Genomic DNA, 17806 nt, shown 5'->3' with positions numbered 1-17806 from the left:
CATTCAAATTTGGTAATGATAACTGATACAGAAGAATGTCCTATCAAAAGTACATAAAATCATGAAAATGTGATGCCATTTGTCTCTTCCAAAATCACTGATCCAAGAGAACTAGAACTTGTACAAATTATTTGAAAACAGCAACACTCTTCTGTTATTTTACACCATGTCATTTCAAACCATAACAGTTCTAAATTAAGTTTCATTTACACTAAACATGTTTTAGTCACCAAAATAATACATAATAGGTATAAATAGGGTTCCATGAGGTAAGTAAAAGAGCCTTGACAATTGACCCACTACATGGAACATGTCTGAAAAGTTAAGGTATCATAAGGACTGGTAGTAATTTGCCATTTCTAAGGGTTTTGCCAATTTTTTCATTATAAAGACTAGTGGACTCAACATGTTAGTCTCTATTGCTGCATATGCTACACACCTTTTCTATCAGGCTTTGTACATCTCTTCACAAGTCGGAGAGAATCCTTGGCAAACTGTTTGCCAGGTTCAACCCATTGCATAACCTGATCCATGATTTCTGCAATAAACATTGAAGGTAATGTTGAAAGTCAAAGTAGACATAGGGATAACAGTTATGGGTGAGATTATAGAATATGCCTGCCACCCAATTGCAACTAGATCTTAGTTGTGTTAAACAAAGTTATGTTAACCCAACTCTGGATCCTTGAAATAAAATAGCAATCCAGATAATCATGATAATGCACTTTAATAACGATACACTGTACACGGCACTACACACAAACATATTTTCAGCAACATCATCAAGCAACATTTGTAACAGTTTCCATCCCTTTTCTAAATCTGTATATTGAAGTCACAAGCACTACTCTCCCATAACAACTAGTACGTACTGGCCTATGTAACAGTAAATAGATTTCATCATATTGACGGCTCATGATTGTTGTTGCAATGATGAAATGGCATTTTATGATCAATATATTATACACCATCAATATGGTGAAGCGAAAGTCTTTGATAATAGTGATCAGTAGTTAGGGATGTGAGATGCTGGTACAGCACCAGCTGACCACTGTACCAGTGCCTGTGACACGTCACACAAACTGGGCATACGCTTAGACTAAATAAATATAACTAAACATTGTACCTAGAGTGTTTTTACGTCAACATAATGACTATGAAGTATAAAGGATATTGTTACAAAAGCAGAATAATCAAATATATCAGTATTTAACTCACCTTGTAAATATTTCAAGTACTTCTACCGTCTGTGCTAAATTTTCTGACTGATATAGCTACCGGAAGTGACGAAAAAGAGAGAGTGACGACTTGACATGTACGATCTGATTGGCCACACGGAAATTTGCTCCATCTTATTGGTCGAAACAGGTGCGTGGCAGTTAATATTCAGCGTATTGACAGTTATCTCCCTTCGTAAGATGAATACGTTGTCTGTGTTATAATTATATGAATAAATGTGAATTAGGGTAACATTCACAAATAATCGCATCGTCAGTTTTCTCCCACTAGAAGTAATATATTTTCAAATAATATATCAATTCGGACGAAATGCAATCTGTGCTTTCATTCGTTAGACAATATGATTTACTACAGTAAGTAGATGAACTCTTTTAAATTATATTTTAAAGCTTTCAATATTAGATAACTCAAACTTGACCAATTCGATAAATAAATATGCGAGAGACAAAATCTGAAACCTTTCTTGCCACTGACACGTTGCTCAAAGAGTCTATTATTTATTATTCACACAATGCGATCTCATAAATGTGATCGTCACTTTGCTTGAGGTTATAGTCGCTATTGAAATACGTTTAGCCACAGGCCAAATTGTTCACCATTCGATTGTCTGCATTGCGTAACGGTAAATGATATATGGGGTAGACGTACCATTAATCCCTATATACTACAGACGATATTCACAGCTCCTCTTCCTGGTTATGTAACCGAATATGGATGTCAACCCTCATCATGGTAATTGAATATGTGAGGATTGTCAATAAAATGCATGAATTGGCAGATGGCCCTGCCTGTTTTATGTCTGTATTTTATTAAAAGAGAAAGAAAAACACAATCTATGCGTGTTATCATTGTCAACACGTATATCTCAAGCTGTCACACGATGTAACATTATAATGTGAAACTATAGTACCAGTTTCTTTTGTCTTAAATCGACATCTAATATAATATTATTTCAATATAAACAAAATCAAATATACAGCTCATATTTGGTTGGTAAAGGTTTATAATACTCATTATATTTGTTGGTTTGTTTGTTGTTTAACGCTGCACTCAGCAATCTACTTATATGACGGCGGTCTGCAAATAATCGAGTCTGGACCAGACAATCCAGTGTTTAACATCATGAGCATCGATCCACGCAATTGGGATACGATGACATGCATCAACCAAGTAAGCGAGCCTGACCACCCGATCCCGTTAGTCGTCTCTTACGACAATCATGGGTTCCTGAAGACTAACTCTAACCCGGATCACGGGTCAATATTCATTATAAATTTATAGTTTCATAACATAACTTTCAAGTGAATAAATTTCATCGTCTACAAATTTTAATTTGAGTGTTGTTGTTGATGAGTATCACGTTCGGTTGATTTGTGACATGTATTTTATTTTAAGAACAACATATTTACCCCCTGCCAGTACTGTTGCCAGGAAATGGTGAACATGTTATTTAACATACATATATTTGTAAGTGTTCCTTAATCATGTATTCACTATTAGATGACATTCTCACACGTGACTACAATTTGTTTAACGTTAAATAGTACTCTAGGTCATGAGGCCATACTACTGTATAAAAACATCTTATTTTGTCAATGTTTATAACAATTCCGTACTTTCAGCAGATGTCTTATGATTATGGAAATAGTTTGTCGTAAAGACTTTTAGCTCTGCATGCCTGTAGGACGTTCACCAAGTGAATTCGGACTCTTTAAATATTGTTTCATCTGTGCCGTTTTGTAAGGGCTGACCCGCCAAGCAACACATGCCTTACCTGTAGAAATGCTGGTCTCAATAAAAAGGTATATCTGAGTGAGTGAGTGAGATGGGTTTATAGCCGCTTTGAACAGTATTCCAGTTATATCACGGCATGTCAGCTTAACAAAACTAGAAACATAGGCTTATAAAAAAATAAAAACAACAACCACAGCAGAAAAAAACACCCCAAAATAAAAAACAACAACAAACAAACCATAATGTCCTATGTCCTTTTTTCATTTTAGTTGTCCAGAATACAATGCATCGGACGTATGTTATTTTTAACTTTCTGATGCATTTGGATATGTTCGATTATATGAAGGTGTTGACATTGAAGTTGGTTTCCTAAGTGAATTCCGAGAATGCCTAATTGTCATATTTAAAGAATGGAATAGAAAATATAATGCAGTCCTTAGACCAATCTCAGTTCGTGGATACCAAATTCCATAACCTTTGTTGACCAATCACAACGCTACCAGTCAGTCAGTGCGTACCTATGAATTCTTAGCGGAAGTTGACAGTAGTTGCTACGAAAGGTAAATAACTGGATATGACATCTCTGTTCTCATTAATTTAAGTGTCTAGTTTTGTTAAAAACGCACTGCCATGAATGAATATATTTTACCAGTTTGAGTTTTAATGTCACCTGGATGATAGGATATAAAGTAAAACGATCGGATCAGATGAATGTTTCTCTTTCACGTCATCAACCATCACTAGCCTAAGAGAAGATGTTGAAGTAGACATTTCTGGAAATGTATATCGATATATGTCTGCTTTTCATATCCCTACGTTGTATGCATATCAGAGATATTTAATTGGTATGATGAGTCATTCGGTATATGGGCCATAGCTGGATATGATTGATTGAATAATAATGCCAATTCTGCTATTCGACTGCTATCTTGTATTGATCTTGACCTATTCCCATGCGGTTATTGTTTGTCCAGTGGGATTCCTTGTTAGAAAAAGTCACCAATGCTGGTCATAAAAGGCAATTTAGTAGATCTGGTGGCCAATGACTTGGTTGATTGCATGTCATTGTACTCTGACAGCATGACAATTGTTGCTCATAATATCAGTCACTGGTTTGTCTGGTCCAGACTTAATTATTTACAGGCAGCTGTCATCCAGATGGATAACTGCTGCGTTCAATGATTAAGTTTAGCTGTTGTATATGTGATAACTGTTATAAGGCCATGAAAAGTCCATCATGATTATCATACATGATGCTACAGGGATCATCTGAGGCTAATATTCATCCCCAAGTCTGCAGCAAATGCAGCCAATTCATATTACTATAGCAGTCTGTGACTTTAGCAACTAGTCTGAAGCCCTTGTCTAGTAAAAGTCTGGTCCATTCAGCTCAGCTAATAATACCTGGCAGTCCATATATAAACAGTAAAATATACCGAAAATGCTAACAACAATCTTCGAGCCTCTATAGCTATAGTTTTAAACAAATGTAACAGAATTGTCAAAGGGACATGAATTTTACTGATAAGAGGACCACTAAAGAGGAGGAGCCTTGAACACTTGTTGCATTATTGCATTGAATGCAATGTTAAAATGCCTCTGAAATTAGAAAAATTAGAACTGATAAAAATCCAAAATGTGAACAAAATAATATTTGCCTGACAAGGACACTTAGTTTTGGCACTTTTAATGTTTCAGGGATTTATGTAGGACTCCTAACTATGTGCAGGCAAATTGGGAATTGTTTTATTTTTAAAAAATATTTATACATGTATACCAGTAAGAGTTTTTATTTTCTTAATTTTAGAGACACCTTATTGTGTTCAATGCAATAATGTAAAATAATACCACTTACTCTTTATCATGTGAATTGGTCCTTTTATCAGTGAAATACAACTCACCTTGACTAAGACATCACATTAAGTATAACTATATTGATGTAAATAGGGATTTGTTTATTGCTGTTTGGTTATTTTTGCTGACATTTACTGCAGACATGGGGCTGAATATCGGCATCTGAGCATGTCTAGATAAAACCATGTGAATACACAAATCATTTCTAACACTGGTTTATGTTCAATTTGTGTTTTCAGTGTAGACAATGATTGAGATGGAGGACCCCTCACTGAAGGAGCAATTTGAGCGGCTCCAGGAACAGCAGAGACAGAAGTTGATGCGACGGAAACAGAAGAAAGAAACAGAGAAGGAGAAACCGGGAACTGCCAGAAGTACATTTGGTGTTACTGATGAACTGAATCTGAAAGTAAGGACTCTCTGCAGCATGAACAGGCACTAGACCTGTAGGGAATTCCTCTTGTGTCGTACACAAGATCTGAGGGCATCCCAATACAGGTCACATTTGAACGACCTTTTGCGAATTTGGCCAACCAATGAAATGACTAACAAGGAGTTGACATCAGCCAATGAGAAAGCATCTTTCTTGAGCTTTACGACACTGGCAACTTCCATTCCAGACTACACTTTAAAAAATGTTGATTCAATATTTGAAAACCTAGCAAAAGAAAATTCTAGAATGTCTAATAAATGGCCGAGATTGTATGGCAGTTCTTCCCATGGGCTATGGAAAGTTTCTTTCGTTTCAAATGTTTATCCAATTGAAGTGAAAGGTAGATGAGGATTTTGACGGATTCAGTTGTACACCCTGTAACTGTTATACACAGATGCCACTGTGTTAACCTTTTCAAGGTTGTATGATCAGAAAACACAATCCGACTGTCACTTCCCCGATCTGGTAAGCGACGCTGTGATTGGTCAATTGAAAGGTCACTCTGACGTGATCCAGAATGGAATGTCCTAAGATCTTTGTTTTGCGGAATCAGGAACTTGTTGGTATTCAACAAGTTCAACTTGCCTGTTGCCAGTCAGTTTGCTCGGTGTCATTTGATATTCAAGCTTTTTTAACATACACCTTATGCACCTAGACGTCAAAGAATGGTTTCAGAAATCGACTATGTTTTGGCCAGTAAGTCTAGCTTTTGTTGAAAAGAACTGGTGCTCCCAAAAATTGTCACTTTTTGTTAACATGTGGAATTTCAGATTTTTCAATATTGTGAATATTAGTTACTAAGATAGCATATCACTTACCTTCTACACTCAAGTATGTGTAAGCATAGTCTATTAACGGCTCTACTGGACCACTGACTATATATTTTTCCTCTGCTATTTCTGCAAATGTTAAGTCACCCCCTGATCATACTGTGTACAGTCAATGCAAATGTTAAACATGCATAGTAAATTGTGAAAACGTTGTCCTTGTTATTAGGTTTCTATCCATGTAAAAGTTACTGAGTTCCGAAGAATAAGATTGAATTTGATTGTGTAAATAATTCATATGTTACCAGCTGATAAGTTTGTCATGTGTCTGTAGCTTGCTGACCCTCCAGCTACCAGTGGGTTTCTGTCGGAAGAGCTGGTTGATCACCTCAATGACCAGTTACGGGTAACTAATTATATTTGAATGATTTATGATGAAAGTTATTATAAAATATTGTTAACGTTTAGTTTGTTGTATAAGTAAACATTAGTATTTGCACCACAGCAAAGAAAATTGTCTTTCTTTGTGAATTTAATCTGTTGAATGTCATTGTGACATTTTGTTCACTATCATTAGACTTAAAGTAATCATCTTTGCTTGATCTGGGGTCACATGTGGCCCAGTCATCTAATGCCCCCCCTTTCACTACAACCACGAATATCCCGATTCACCCCGAATTGGAAGCTTTCGAAATTTGTGATGATTCGGCCAATGATGCAAATTTTCGTGGCTAATCGGGTTGAAAAATATGAAGAATGCCAGGAACATGTTAAGAAACATGTACGAATTACAAGATTCATGTACGGGTCATGCACCAATTGTAAGAATCACCTACGACTAAGTTACCAATATGCCGAATGTTGTTCTTACTTAATTCTTACATGATTCATAGTTGACTCAGGACATTCGTGGCTGTTTCGGGATGTTTTCGGCTTGAGGTTAAGACATTTTGGGAGCCACGAATCGCAAAGAATAGCCAAGAATGCAAAAGAATCGATTACGAAGCTGTTAGGGAACATAAGAATTAATTACGGATGGATTACATTACAGCCCTTCCACAAAAGATTTTGACAAACAAAAACTTTCTCGCCGATTTGACAAACTCCTGCGAACTGTACGAATGTTTGGGAATCAAATAAGATTCATTTAAGAACAAACATGAAAAAGTTCCTATTCCGGGTGATTAGGGATATTCATGGTCGTAGTGAAATGGGGGCATAAGGGGCCGCAATTTGCTGCACTGTTGCATCCCTTGGGCGTTCCAGACACCTTTGATTGTGGGTATGAATCTGGTTCGCCCTGATTATATTTCTGGGTTTATCAGCATCATACCTTTGCTCGTGGGTTTCACCAAAGAGGTAAATGTCTGAGACCTGCATCACTTCGGGCTTTCCTCCCAAATGAAACTGACATGCCATGATATAACTGGAATACTGTTCAAAGCGGCGTTAAACTCAACTCACTCACTCACTCACTCCTTGTTGAATACTTAGTGAAATGGAACAGATGTGTGAGAAACTCTTTTACCAGTATCATGATGATGCTATGTTTAACAGGAACTCAAGGATGAAAATGGACGCCTCTACAAGCTGCTAAGTGAGAGAGATTTTGAAATCAGAAATCTAAAGAAAAAGAAAGTAGAAGAAAACTCAGCAGTGGCAGGTTGGTGTCACATCAAATAACTAATATGTACAACATACTTCACTTGTCAAGATTTGTATTTCATTTGAATAGAGATTATTTTGTAAGGATAAGAATTTATGGATGAACAACTTCTTTATTACAATTAAGAGTGACGTTTCGGTGTAGGTTCTAACACCGTTATCAAGTAAGTGATATACAGAGTGTGGTTGTGGTTACTGTTTATACAGTAGAGTAGATATTGTTACTACTGACTTCACCAATGATCGTCATCACTACCCTTGTGTGTACATAACAGGCTTCTCTATTCCAGTATAACAATATCTACTCTACTGCATAAACACTTGCTTGATAACGGTGTTAGAACCTACACCGAAACGTCGCTCTTAATTTTAATAAAGAAGTTGTTCATCCATAAATTCTTATCCTTACTTAGTACTCCAACTTCTAAATGCCTATCAAAGAAGAGATTATTTTGTTTACTCCGCTTCCCCTGTAGAAAAGAGATACAACAGTCTTTATGAAAAATGCTTTTGAGTCTACTCACAAGTCTTTTTGTTGAGCCTTATTTTCTGTAGGTCTTGTTTGTAAAGACTGGATTATCATCTAGATGTGTGAGACTGACTGGACTGTGAGTGAGACGAGTTGTTAATACAGACTGGTGTCAGTAATTATATCAGGCTGACTACAGCAACTTTGATTGCGTCTGCATTGGCTTGATGGCTAAATATTGGACACTTCATTTGAAGGTGTGACAAATGAAACGGCTGCCATAAAGATCGTTGAACTATCCAAGAAAGTGAGAGAGTTGACAGCAGAACTGGAGAGTGAGAGGACGAGATGTAAACAGCTGCAGAAGAAGTGTCAGGATGCTCAGAGACAGGTCTGCATCCTTGCATTGAGTTTGTCGGGCATTAATGCATGCAGCATGTTTAGTAGTTACAGACAATTAGTGTGTGCACTGTGAATGTGATTGATACATCACTTGTTAAATAAAACATTGCTCTATTTATCTATATTGTATCTTGTTAATAAATTTAGAAATGTGTGATAACAAAGAAAATTGTTCTCTAAATGTACTAATGTTTGGGGATCTATTTACTGTGCTGTTTTAAACACACTACAGATCTTCAAGGTCTAAATAGGTCTCCTGTAATCCATGCTTGTCATATGAGCCAAATGATGATCAAATGGTCATAAAATATGACCTCTCTGATTGTCATTATATCCTGACATCATGGATCATTGCTCACAATATCCACCACTGGTTTACCTTGCCCAGATTTGGTTATTTACAGGTCTCTGTTATATATACTACTTAAAAGAAATTAAGGAACACGACATGACAGATTAACCAAAGTCATATGAAAAAAATGGACGTTCTTTAACTTCTTTTCAGTCATATAGCTGGATTATAGCTGGAATATGCTGACTGGGGCATGCTTAATTGAGATCGATTCATTTTCTAGGGCATTGACTGATGGAATATAAAATGTCCTGATGATGTTTTTCGAATCTCGTAATGATGCAGAAGAATGTGATAAAATGATGAAAATATCCTAATGTCATTTGTACCTGGCAAACTCATTTCATTCACTATTTATTGTTTTGATGTGGCGTATGTCATAGCTCACAGTGTTACTGCACTACACAGGTTACCCAGCTCAACAGCATGCAGACCGACACCCACTCAGTGATGGGCTCCATGATCAGCCTGCAGTCCCAGTTTCTAGAGGAGAAGGCATGTCACATATACACTCAATTTTAGAAATTTTTATTTTTTACGTTTCCATGGCAACAAGATGGACTAAGGTTCTGTGGGGGTAGAGTTTGTTTCCGGAGCATAACTCATAAACCGTTCAATATGTTTTCATGAAACTTTGCAGGTTTGTCAGGTACATGCTGAACTGGTGCCTTTTGTTATTTAGAAATTTTAGAAATTTTTATTTTTTACGTTTCCATGGCAACAAGATGGACTTAGGTTCCAAACTCTTCTTTTTTTTACAATTTCCATGACAAGTTCCACCTCGGTTAAAAAAGGTTAGGGTTTGTTTAGATTTAATTATGTCATAAATTCTGCAACAGGGGTGGGCGATATAGCCACGTTAGTTGTTATCTTGTTTGATACTTGTGAGGGATGCACCAACTACGATGTCCAATTAGTCACAGCAGTAGTTGACTGTATTATACAGCACTTTGGTATTTTCAGATTATTATTGTAATTATTGTAGTTATTGTAATTAATTTGCATGTACTGAATGTTGCATGATGTGTTCATGGTAAATGTTGACCAACATTTTGGAGAAGTGGCGTTATTTTTCTAGAGTTACAAATCACAAAACTATGTATAAATCATCTCACTGACGCTCTTGGTAACATTTCCTTCAGCATCTGGGGAAGGTTTGACATATTATGTCACATAATAATTTTCAACTTAACCAGATATTACTTCTGTGGGAAGGAATGATTATATCATGGTATTGATGATGGTAACAAATTGATGATAATTGTAATTATTGACAGATCATTTGTATTATGTTTATCAGTTTTTCACAAATATCCAAGGTAATTTGTGAGTAATTCTTCCTTGTGATGTGCTAGTGATGTTCAGTGTGAACAGTCGGTGAATGTTTGGTGAATACTTGCTGAATATTTGGTGAATACTTGCTGAATACTTGCTGAATATTCAACTGTGTGGTTCCAGACTGATGAGGGAGTGGATGTGAAGGGGCTGCAAGACAAGCTGAAACAAACTGAGAGCAAACTAGCCGACTACCGTAACCAGTGCCAGGCCCTTAAACAGGAGCTCAAGATACAACACAAGGTGGGAACCTGTGGGAAGTAGAAGCAGGCTACTACGTTAACCTACTGAAACACCTGCCTTGCACAACATATCCATCCTTGATTATCCTGTGTATGCAATCTCCTTTCTTTTACAATAACACCCTGGACCATTGATACCACAGCTTCATTTTGAGCCAATTATGATAACAAGAGAGGTCAATAAAAAGCCTCATGAGTGAGAGAAAATCTGTGCTTAGTGACAAAGGGTTGGAAACGTGGATGTTGCTCCTGAAACAAAGGTATGGTGGGTGTTCATGGTTATAATATAGAGATTTAATACAGTTGATGATTAACGATGATAGTATCTTGCAGGAAATATCTACCTTATGGTGTAGACCAGATAAACTTGCTATGCAGATAGATAGGAAGCTGGACCCCAAGGGCTGTTTACATGGTGGTGTAGTCAAGGAAGACCAGCTGATTCATTTGATACATTGGTTGTTAAATATGGTGGTGGTACATGGTCCTGTGCACAGCGCATATGTCACAAATCAGATGAAGTTAGGTAACATTGATCGCGGAGAGTCCTTATTAGGGTGACCGGGTTCCAGCAGTTTGGCTCCTGAGAGTGTCTAGGGCTTCGGTCCTGCCCACACTGTGGTATCTCATGGGGCAAGTGACTTTGTTCGAAACGTGCCTCTTTTCACCCAGCAGTGAATGGGTTTCCGGTATAATGTGATAGTGATGTGACTGTTAACCTTCTAGCATCTAACAGGCAGCGTTGGTTGACTGCTCCCAGGGGAACTGAGAATGGTTGTTGAGTGCACACTGATCCAGTGACTGGAGTAATAATAGTGCTTTGAGTGTGCTATTCTGTGGTATGGAAGTATGCACAATATAAATGGCCTGTTGTTGTGATAGGTAGCCACAGAAGGGATGAAGACTCTGTGTGTTTGTTCCAGGTGCTGCAGCAGGAGGTGGGGGAGAATGTCAATGTGCAGTCCCTCCTCAACTCTAACAGTGGTTGGCGGGGCAGGGCACAGCAAGTGTTGACACTGCAGAATAAGGTTGGTATGATGGTATGGGAGGTGGTTGGTATGATGGTATGAGAGGTGGTTGTATGATGGTATGGGAGGGGTTGATATGATGGTGTGTGTGTGGGGGAGAGAATGTGCAGTCCCTCCTCAACTCTAACAGTAGCAGGCAGGGCAGGGCAGGGCACTACTGTATGTAGTGTACAAGTACTGACACTGACACTGCAGAATAAGGTTGGGAGAGGCAGACTGGCTGGTAGTAAATTTGTATATTTTTTAACTTATCCTGCATTACTCCGTATTGCATTTACTGCTATGTTTGACAGAGAGACGAACTGTGTGAGATCCAGCTGCTGAAGAAAGTTGTCCCAACCAGCCCAGGAGGCAGCGCCCTCTCACAGTCGGCACGTGACCCGGAAGTCATGACGTCACACCAAAAGACATAACTGCTTTGTCACCTCCACGGACGGACGTACTTTGTATCCCTTGTGGAAATTAAAGCTTATTATTTGTTTTTTATATTTTGCGTGTTTCTACATTCATTATATGCTGCTACATTGTTACCTGTTATGGGCCGTGACCTTAGGGTCTTCCCATTCGTAAATTGTAACGTTTATCGCTCGTCTGTGGCTCACGTCACAGTAATTTACGGGCGCAATGTTGTTCCCGCCATTTTGTTTTCTTTCCCGCCATTTTGGTCATTCACCACGTGGCCACGTAATGTCGTGTTCTGCGTTTTGAATTCTCTCTTTGGCTTGGGTAATACATTACATTTATGTATGTTGTTTTGGTGTGCTTAAAGCCTTGCCTTTTCGCTACCTCTCAGCGTAATTGTTTCTTCTCATAAACTTCAATATAATACGAAGTTTTTGAGTTACATTATGTCTCCCGTACTCTGTGGTTTTGCCACATGGTTACGTGTTTGCTTAAGGCTTTGCCTTTTCGCTCCCTTTTAGCGTACTTGTTTATCTCATAAACCTTAATAAAATATACTGTTTTTGAGTTACTTTATGCTTCCCATACTTTGTGATTGGCCACACATTATGCTTCCCGCACTTTGTGGCTTTGCCACATAGTTATGTTTTGCTTAAATTCCAGATTTTCTGCCTCGCTGCACTTGTTTCCGCGGGAACAAATCTGGTCGGGGCCGCCCCTTTCTGCCGTGATTGTACGACGCCCTGTACTTTCACAAGGCAGTGCCGATGTTGCAGTCATTCGTCGCTGTGATCCTTCAGCTCATGCGAGTATCCAGGACACACCTCGCTCAACGTGCTCGTCGACCCCCACCTACGTTGACGGCAGCAGCGCTCAGCGGAGCTTCACGGCGGCTCCCAACGTAGAGTCTGCCTCCCATGGCACGACATACGACCGTTCACGGTCTCCTACTCCACCGGCGGCTCCAGCGCTCCCAACGTAGAGTCTGCCTCCCATGGCACGACATACGACCGTTCACGGTCTCCAACACCGTCAACGCTGATGTCTCCGGCGCCCCCGGCGCCTCCGATGACTCGGCACCTCTGATGACGCGGCGCCTCCGGCGCCTCTGATGACACGGCGCCTCCGGCGCTCCCGGCGCCTCTGACGACGCGGCGCCTCCGGCGCCTCTGATGACACGGCGCCTCCGGCGCTTCTGATGACTCGGCGCCTCCGATGTCTCGGCGCTCCCGGCGCCTCTGATGACACGGCGCCTCCGGCGCTCCCCGCTCTGATGACACGGCGCCTCCGGCGCTTCTGATGACTCGGCGCCTCCGGCGCCTCCGATGTCTCGGCGCTCCCGGCGCCTCTGATGACACGGCGCCTCCGGCGCTTCTGATGACTCGGCGCCTCCGGCGCCTCCGATGTCTCGGCGCTCCCGGCGCCTCTGATGACACGGCGCCTCCGGCGCTTCTGATGACTCGGCGCCTCCGGCGCCTCCGATGTCTCGGCGCTCCCGGCGCCTCTGATGACACGGCGCCTCCGGCGCTTCTGATGACTCGGCGCCTCCGGCGCCTCCGATGTCTCGGCGCTCCCGGCGCCTCTGATGACGCGGCGCCTCCGGCGCTTCTGATGACTCGGCGCCTCTGATGACTCGGCGCCTCCGATGTCTCGGCGCTCCCGGCGCCTCTGATGACGCGGCGCCTCCGGCGCCTCTGATGACACGGCGCTCCCGGCGCTCCCGGCGCTCCCCGCGCTTCGGCGCTTCGGCGCTTCCGATGACTCGGCGCCTCTGATGACTCGGCGCCGCTGATGTCTCGGCGCTCAACAAGCTTCATGACTTGTTCATGACAAGCTGATAACTCGGCGCCGCTTATGTCTCGGCGCCTCTGATGTCTCCGCGCTCCGGCGCCTCCGCATCCTCTGATGTCTTCGGCGCTCAACAAGCTTCAGATCAACAAGCTTTATCAAGCTCAGATCAACGAGCCGACCATCCGATCTTCTACTGCGGCTTAAGGGGCACCATCGGCAATCGCCTCCCCGGCGCCACTGCCCTCTGTTCTTGCTGCCGTCTCATAACTCGTCACACGGAGAAGCATGGTGAAACAACTGTCGCCGCTCCTTTCGCTACTCTCCCGTCGGTCTTCGGGATCGTGACTATCGTTCTACTTCCTGGGTGGAATCATTTCAACCAATAGACAGTTGGTCTGATTCAACTTGCCCACTGAGACGTTATCCATAATCCCGTCGTTTAAAGCGCTATGATTCCGGAGAGATATTCTCTTTCTGATGAAATCCTCCTTGGGGCACTTATTGCATTTTCCTTGCTCAAGAAAATCTATATGACATAGTTGTAACCATTTTCCTTAATAAAAAATGTTACCACACAAAAAACTTCGTTTTTATATGATATACGACCACCCTTACGGGGCCTCACCCCCAACGGCGCCTCACGCCAGGGGGAGCAACTCTCACCCAAATCACTTTCCTTATGTCATCTGTAAGAGACAGACGTGTTGATTTTTCACACAAGACAAAAATAAGAGAAATCTATCGTTCGACAAGAACCATGGCTGACCAAACTGTATGTATGGTACATTTCTTTCTTTGCAAAGGCGTAATACCTCGCATTGTGAAGTTATAGAGTTGTAATAATACGCCACGTGCACGGTACCTTTGAATTCAAATGGCCGTAATGGCGTCCATATTGTAGTTCCACGGGCTGATACATGTAACACCAAGGCCATTAAGAAACGGCTTGGGGTTTTGTTATATCATACAGCATTGGTCTACAATTTTTTCCTTTACAAAACCCAAGGTGGTGTGTTAATTCATAAACTACACTTACCTTTTTTACGGGTTTTTACACCTTAGCGCGTAACACGCCCCTTTGGTGTTATAATTATACTACACATTGGCTATTAGTATCGCGTTACAAATCGCATTCTACATTACGCCTTTGCTTCTAGTTTCACAATTTATGCACGTTTCTTTCCGATCTTTATATCGCACTGATACACGTTGATACCCTTCCCGCCCACCTCAGAAATTACGGTCTTGTTTACAAGACCTTCAAACTGTGTACGGGTTGTTCTAAGACAGGCACGAACGCTGCCGAATATGTCTGGCGGAGGACATTGCCTTTACCCCCCGGGGCCCCCAAAAGAGACAAGTTGACTTGTTCCACTTTAAAGAGGTCTATTAAAGGCGGGGGTAGATATCAGATCTACTAAGACATCCCCCCCTCCCCATCTAAAAAGGGTAAAAAAGCTGCCGAGATTGTCTCCCCCGCTCCCTCTCCGGGGGCCGGGGGAGAAGGCTCGAGGGTCCCCGTAGTAAGCACTGCACCCTCTCCTGCACTGTCTTTGGCAGACTTTTCTGCGTTACTTAAGTCGCAGATGGCGTCGATGATGGAGGAGGTAAAGTCTCAGCTCCGAGAGGAGATGCGGACCGAGCCTTCCCCGTTGTCGGCGCCAGACGCGGCTTCGAGACCTTGTGATATGCCCGGCGTCGGCCGAGGCAGGCAACTTGGTCTCGGGGACGATCTCAGACCGGGCTTCGGCGCTGGCTCGAGGTCGCTCCCCAGCGGAGGGGTGGCGGGCGCCGGCCCGTGCACTACCGACGCACAATTTTTCCCTAGCGGAGCCAGACGCCTCTTCCGAGGCCGAGGCTTTCACTAGTGGATTCGTAGCCCGGAGCCAGGGGGGTTCCCTTGGTCTCGGGGACGATCCGAGACCGAGCTTCGGCTCCGGCTCGAGGTCGCTCCCCAGCGTAGTGGTGGCGGGCACCGGCCCGTGCACTACCGACGCACAATTTTCCCTAGCGGAGCCAGACGCCTCTTCCGAGGCCGAGGCGTCCACTAGTGGATACCTAGCCCGGAGCCAGGTTGGTTCCCTTTGTCTCGGGGACGATCCGAGACCGAGCTTCGGCTCCGGCTCGAGGTCGCTCCCCAGCGTAGTGGTGGCGGGCACCGGCCCGTGCACTACCGACGCACAATTTTCCCTAGCGGAGCCAGACGCCTCTTCCGAGGCCGAGGCGTCCACTAGTGGATACCTAGCCCGGAGCCAGGTTGGTTCCCTTTGTCTCGGGGACGATCCGAGACCGAGCTTCGGCTCCGGCTCGAGGTCGCTCCCCAGCGTAGTGGTGGCGGGCACCGGCCCGTGCACTACCGACGCACAATTTTCCCTAGCGGAGCCAGACGCCTCTTCCGAGGCCGAGGCGTCCACTAGTGGATACCTAGCCCGGAGCCAGGTTGGTTCCCTTTGTCTCGGGGACGATCCGAGACCGAGCTTCGGCTCCGGCTCGAGGTCGCTCCCCAGCGTAGTGGTGGCGGGCACCGGCCTGTGCACTACCGACGCACAATTTACCCTAGCGGAGCCAGACGCCTCTTCCGAGGCCGAGGCTTTCACTAGTGGATACCTAGCCCAGTGCCAGGTGGGTTCCCTTGAACCTCCGGCACCTCGGCACCGGGACTCGGCCTCGGGCCGGGTGCAGAGACACGTGCGGGACAGGATTGTCCATGTACTGCCTCAGGTTGCTGCGCCCATGCCAGAGTCGGAGACACCCAACTTGACTAAGGTCAAGCAGGGCCGGCGGTTGCCCCCCCTTTCCCGTGTGCGGTGCGGAGTTGAAGGCTGCTTACATATGCTTCGAGGAGCAATATCATAATGCATGCCAACAGCTCCGTGTGTCCGTACACTCCGCGTATCTGTCGGCTGTACAGAGGGAGTTAGCGGGAGAGGGGCCGGCCGACTCTTCGGAGTTGGCCGCGCAACTAACATTATCTTGCGCGAGACGCTATTCGTAGCTGTGCATCGCAGATGATGTGCGCTGTTATGTGCATGCGCAGGCGGTGGATGTCGGTATCTAAATACTCGACTTACACACGCCAAGACCTACTTGCTTTGCCGTATAAGAGGGTGCCACCCTCTTCCCTGGGGCTCAGCAGGCGGTCCGAGAGGCTGCTCAATTGTATACTTCCATCAAAGACTCATAAGGCCTTGTTGGAGGTACCAAGCGTTAAAACCGCGTAAGCGGGCCTCTCCAATTGTCCCCTCCTACGCTAACGCACGGGTCAGACGTCCACACCTGCTTGGAAGCCGCCGCTTCCTTCAGGTATAAGGGCGCCGTGAGGAGCAAGAGAGGCACGGGCCGGGGCAAGGCAGCTGGTCGAGGCCAACAGCTTTTTCGCGGGGCTGGGAACGATGGGTTCCCATTAGCGCCCGAAGAGCCCCGGGTGAACCCATAGTCGCAAGTTATCGGGAAAACTCATCCGCTCCTCCACTTTTCCGGGATAAAGCACACACCGGTGCCTGCTACCCGAGAGAAGGCGGAATTCCTCCGTGCCGAGGTCGACGCACTTCTTATGAAAGCTGCGATCGAACCGGGTCCCGAGGGACAGGAAAGCGAGGGCTTCTACTCGACTTGTTTCCTAGTCACCAAACAGTGATCTCAACTGTCGAGACAGGAGAATGGCTAACGTCAATAGACTTAAAATACGCCTATCTCCACATACCAATACATCCAGAGTTCAAGAAATACCTGAGGTTTTCTTTCGACGGGAGGTGTTATCAGTTCAGGGTTCTACCATTCGGGATCTCCACGGCCCCGAGGGTGTTCACCAAGCTGATGTTGATTCCCGCCCAAGTGGCCAGGTCAAAAGGTCGGTTCTGCCATCCGTACCTCGACGACTAGGTTACTAAGAGCTCTATTGCAATCCCTGAGTCAGATAGCTACACAACAAGTGATAGATATTCTGATCACTCTAGGGTGGATGGTCAATCTCAAGAAGTCAGATCTGAGCCCCACTCAGAATCTAGTCTTCCTAGTGGCTAATTTCAACACGGTGAGAGGACGTGTATCTCTGTCACAAGATATCAAGTCCCTTAAGCGCAAGTCACACTGC

At 43.6% G+C, this 17806-nt stretch overlaps 1 protein-coding gene across 2 annotated transcripts in view; it reads left to right on the top strand.

Moving 5' to 3' along the window:
- The first annotated feature begins 3472 nt into the window (after positions 1-3472).
- LOC124127129 (coiled-coil domain-containing protein 13-like) overlaps positions 3473-17806 on the top strand; it is a 36826-nt gene continuing 22492 nt past the window's right edge. Inside the window, exons 1-8 of one of the 2 annotated variants that reach the window (XM_046490583.2) lie at positions 3473-3533; positions 5067-5236; positions 6362-6433; positions 7585-7690; positions 8419-8552; positions 9324-9410; positions 10374-10493; positions 11416-11520. In XM_046490583.2, the coding sequence (XP_046346539.2) occupies positions 5075-5236; positions 6362-6433; positions 7585-7690; positions 8419-8552; positions 9324-9410; positions 10374-10493; positions 11416-11520 (786 nt within the window). In that variant the 5' untranslated portion in view covers positions 3473-3533; positions 5067-5074. Of the gene's footprint in view, positions 3534-3661; positions 3755-5066; positions 5237-6361; positions 6434-7584; positions 7691-8418; positions 8553-9323; positions 9411-10373; positions 10494-11415; positions 11521-17806 lie in introns of those variants that run through there. The other variant, XM_048381776.1, reaches the window with a different exon arrangement.

The sequence above is a fragment of the Haliotis rufescens genome, unplaced genomic scaffold (genome assembly GCF_023055435.1).
Source record: "Haliotis rufescens isolate VD_foot unplaced genomic scaffold, xgHalRufe1.0.p SCAF_4, whole genome shotgun sequence".
NCBI lineage: Eukaryota > Metazoa > Mollusca > Gastropoda > Lepetellida > Haliotidae > Haliotis > Haliotis rufescens.
The sequence above is the reverse complement of the archived record's forward strand: the minus strand, read 5'-3'. Positions and strand labels throughout refer to the sequence as shown.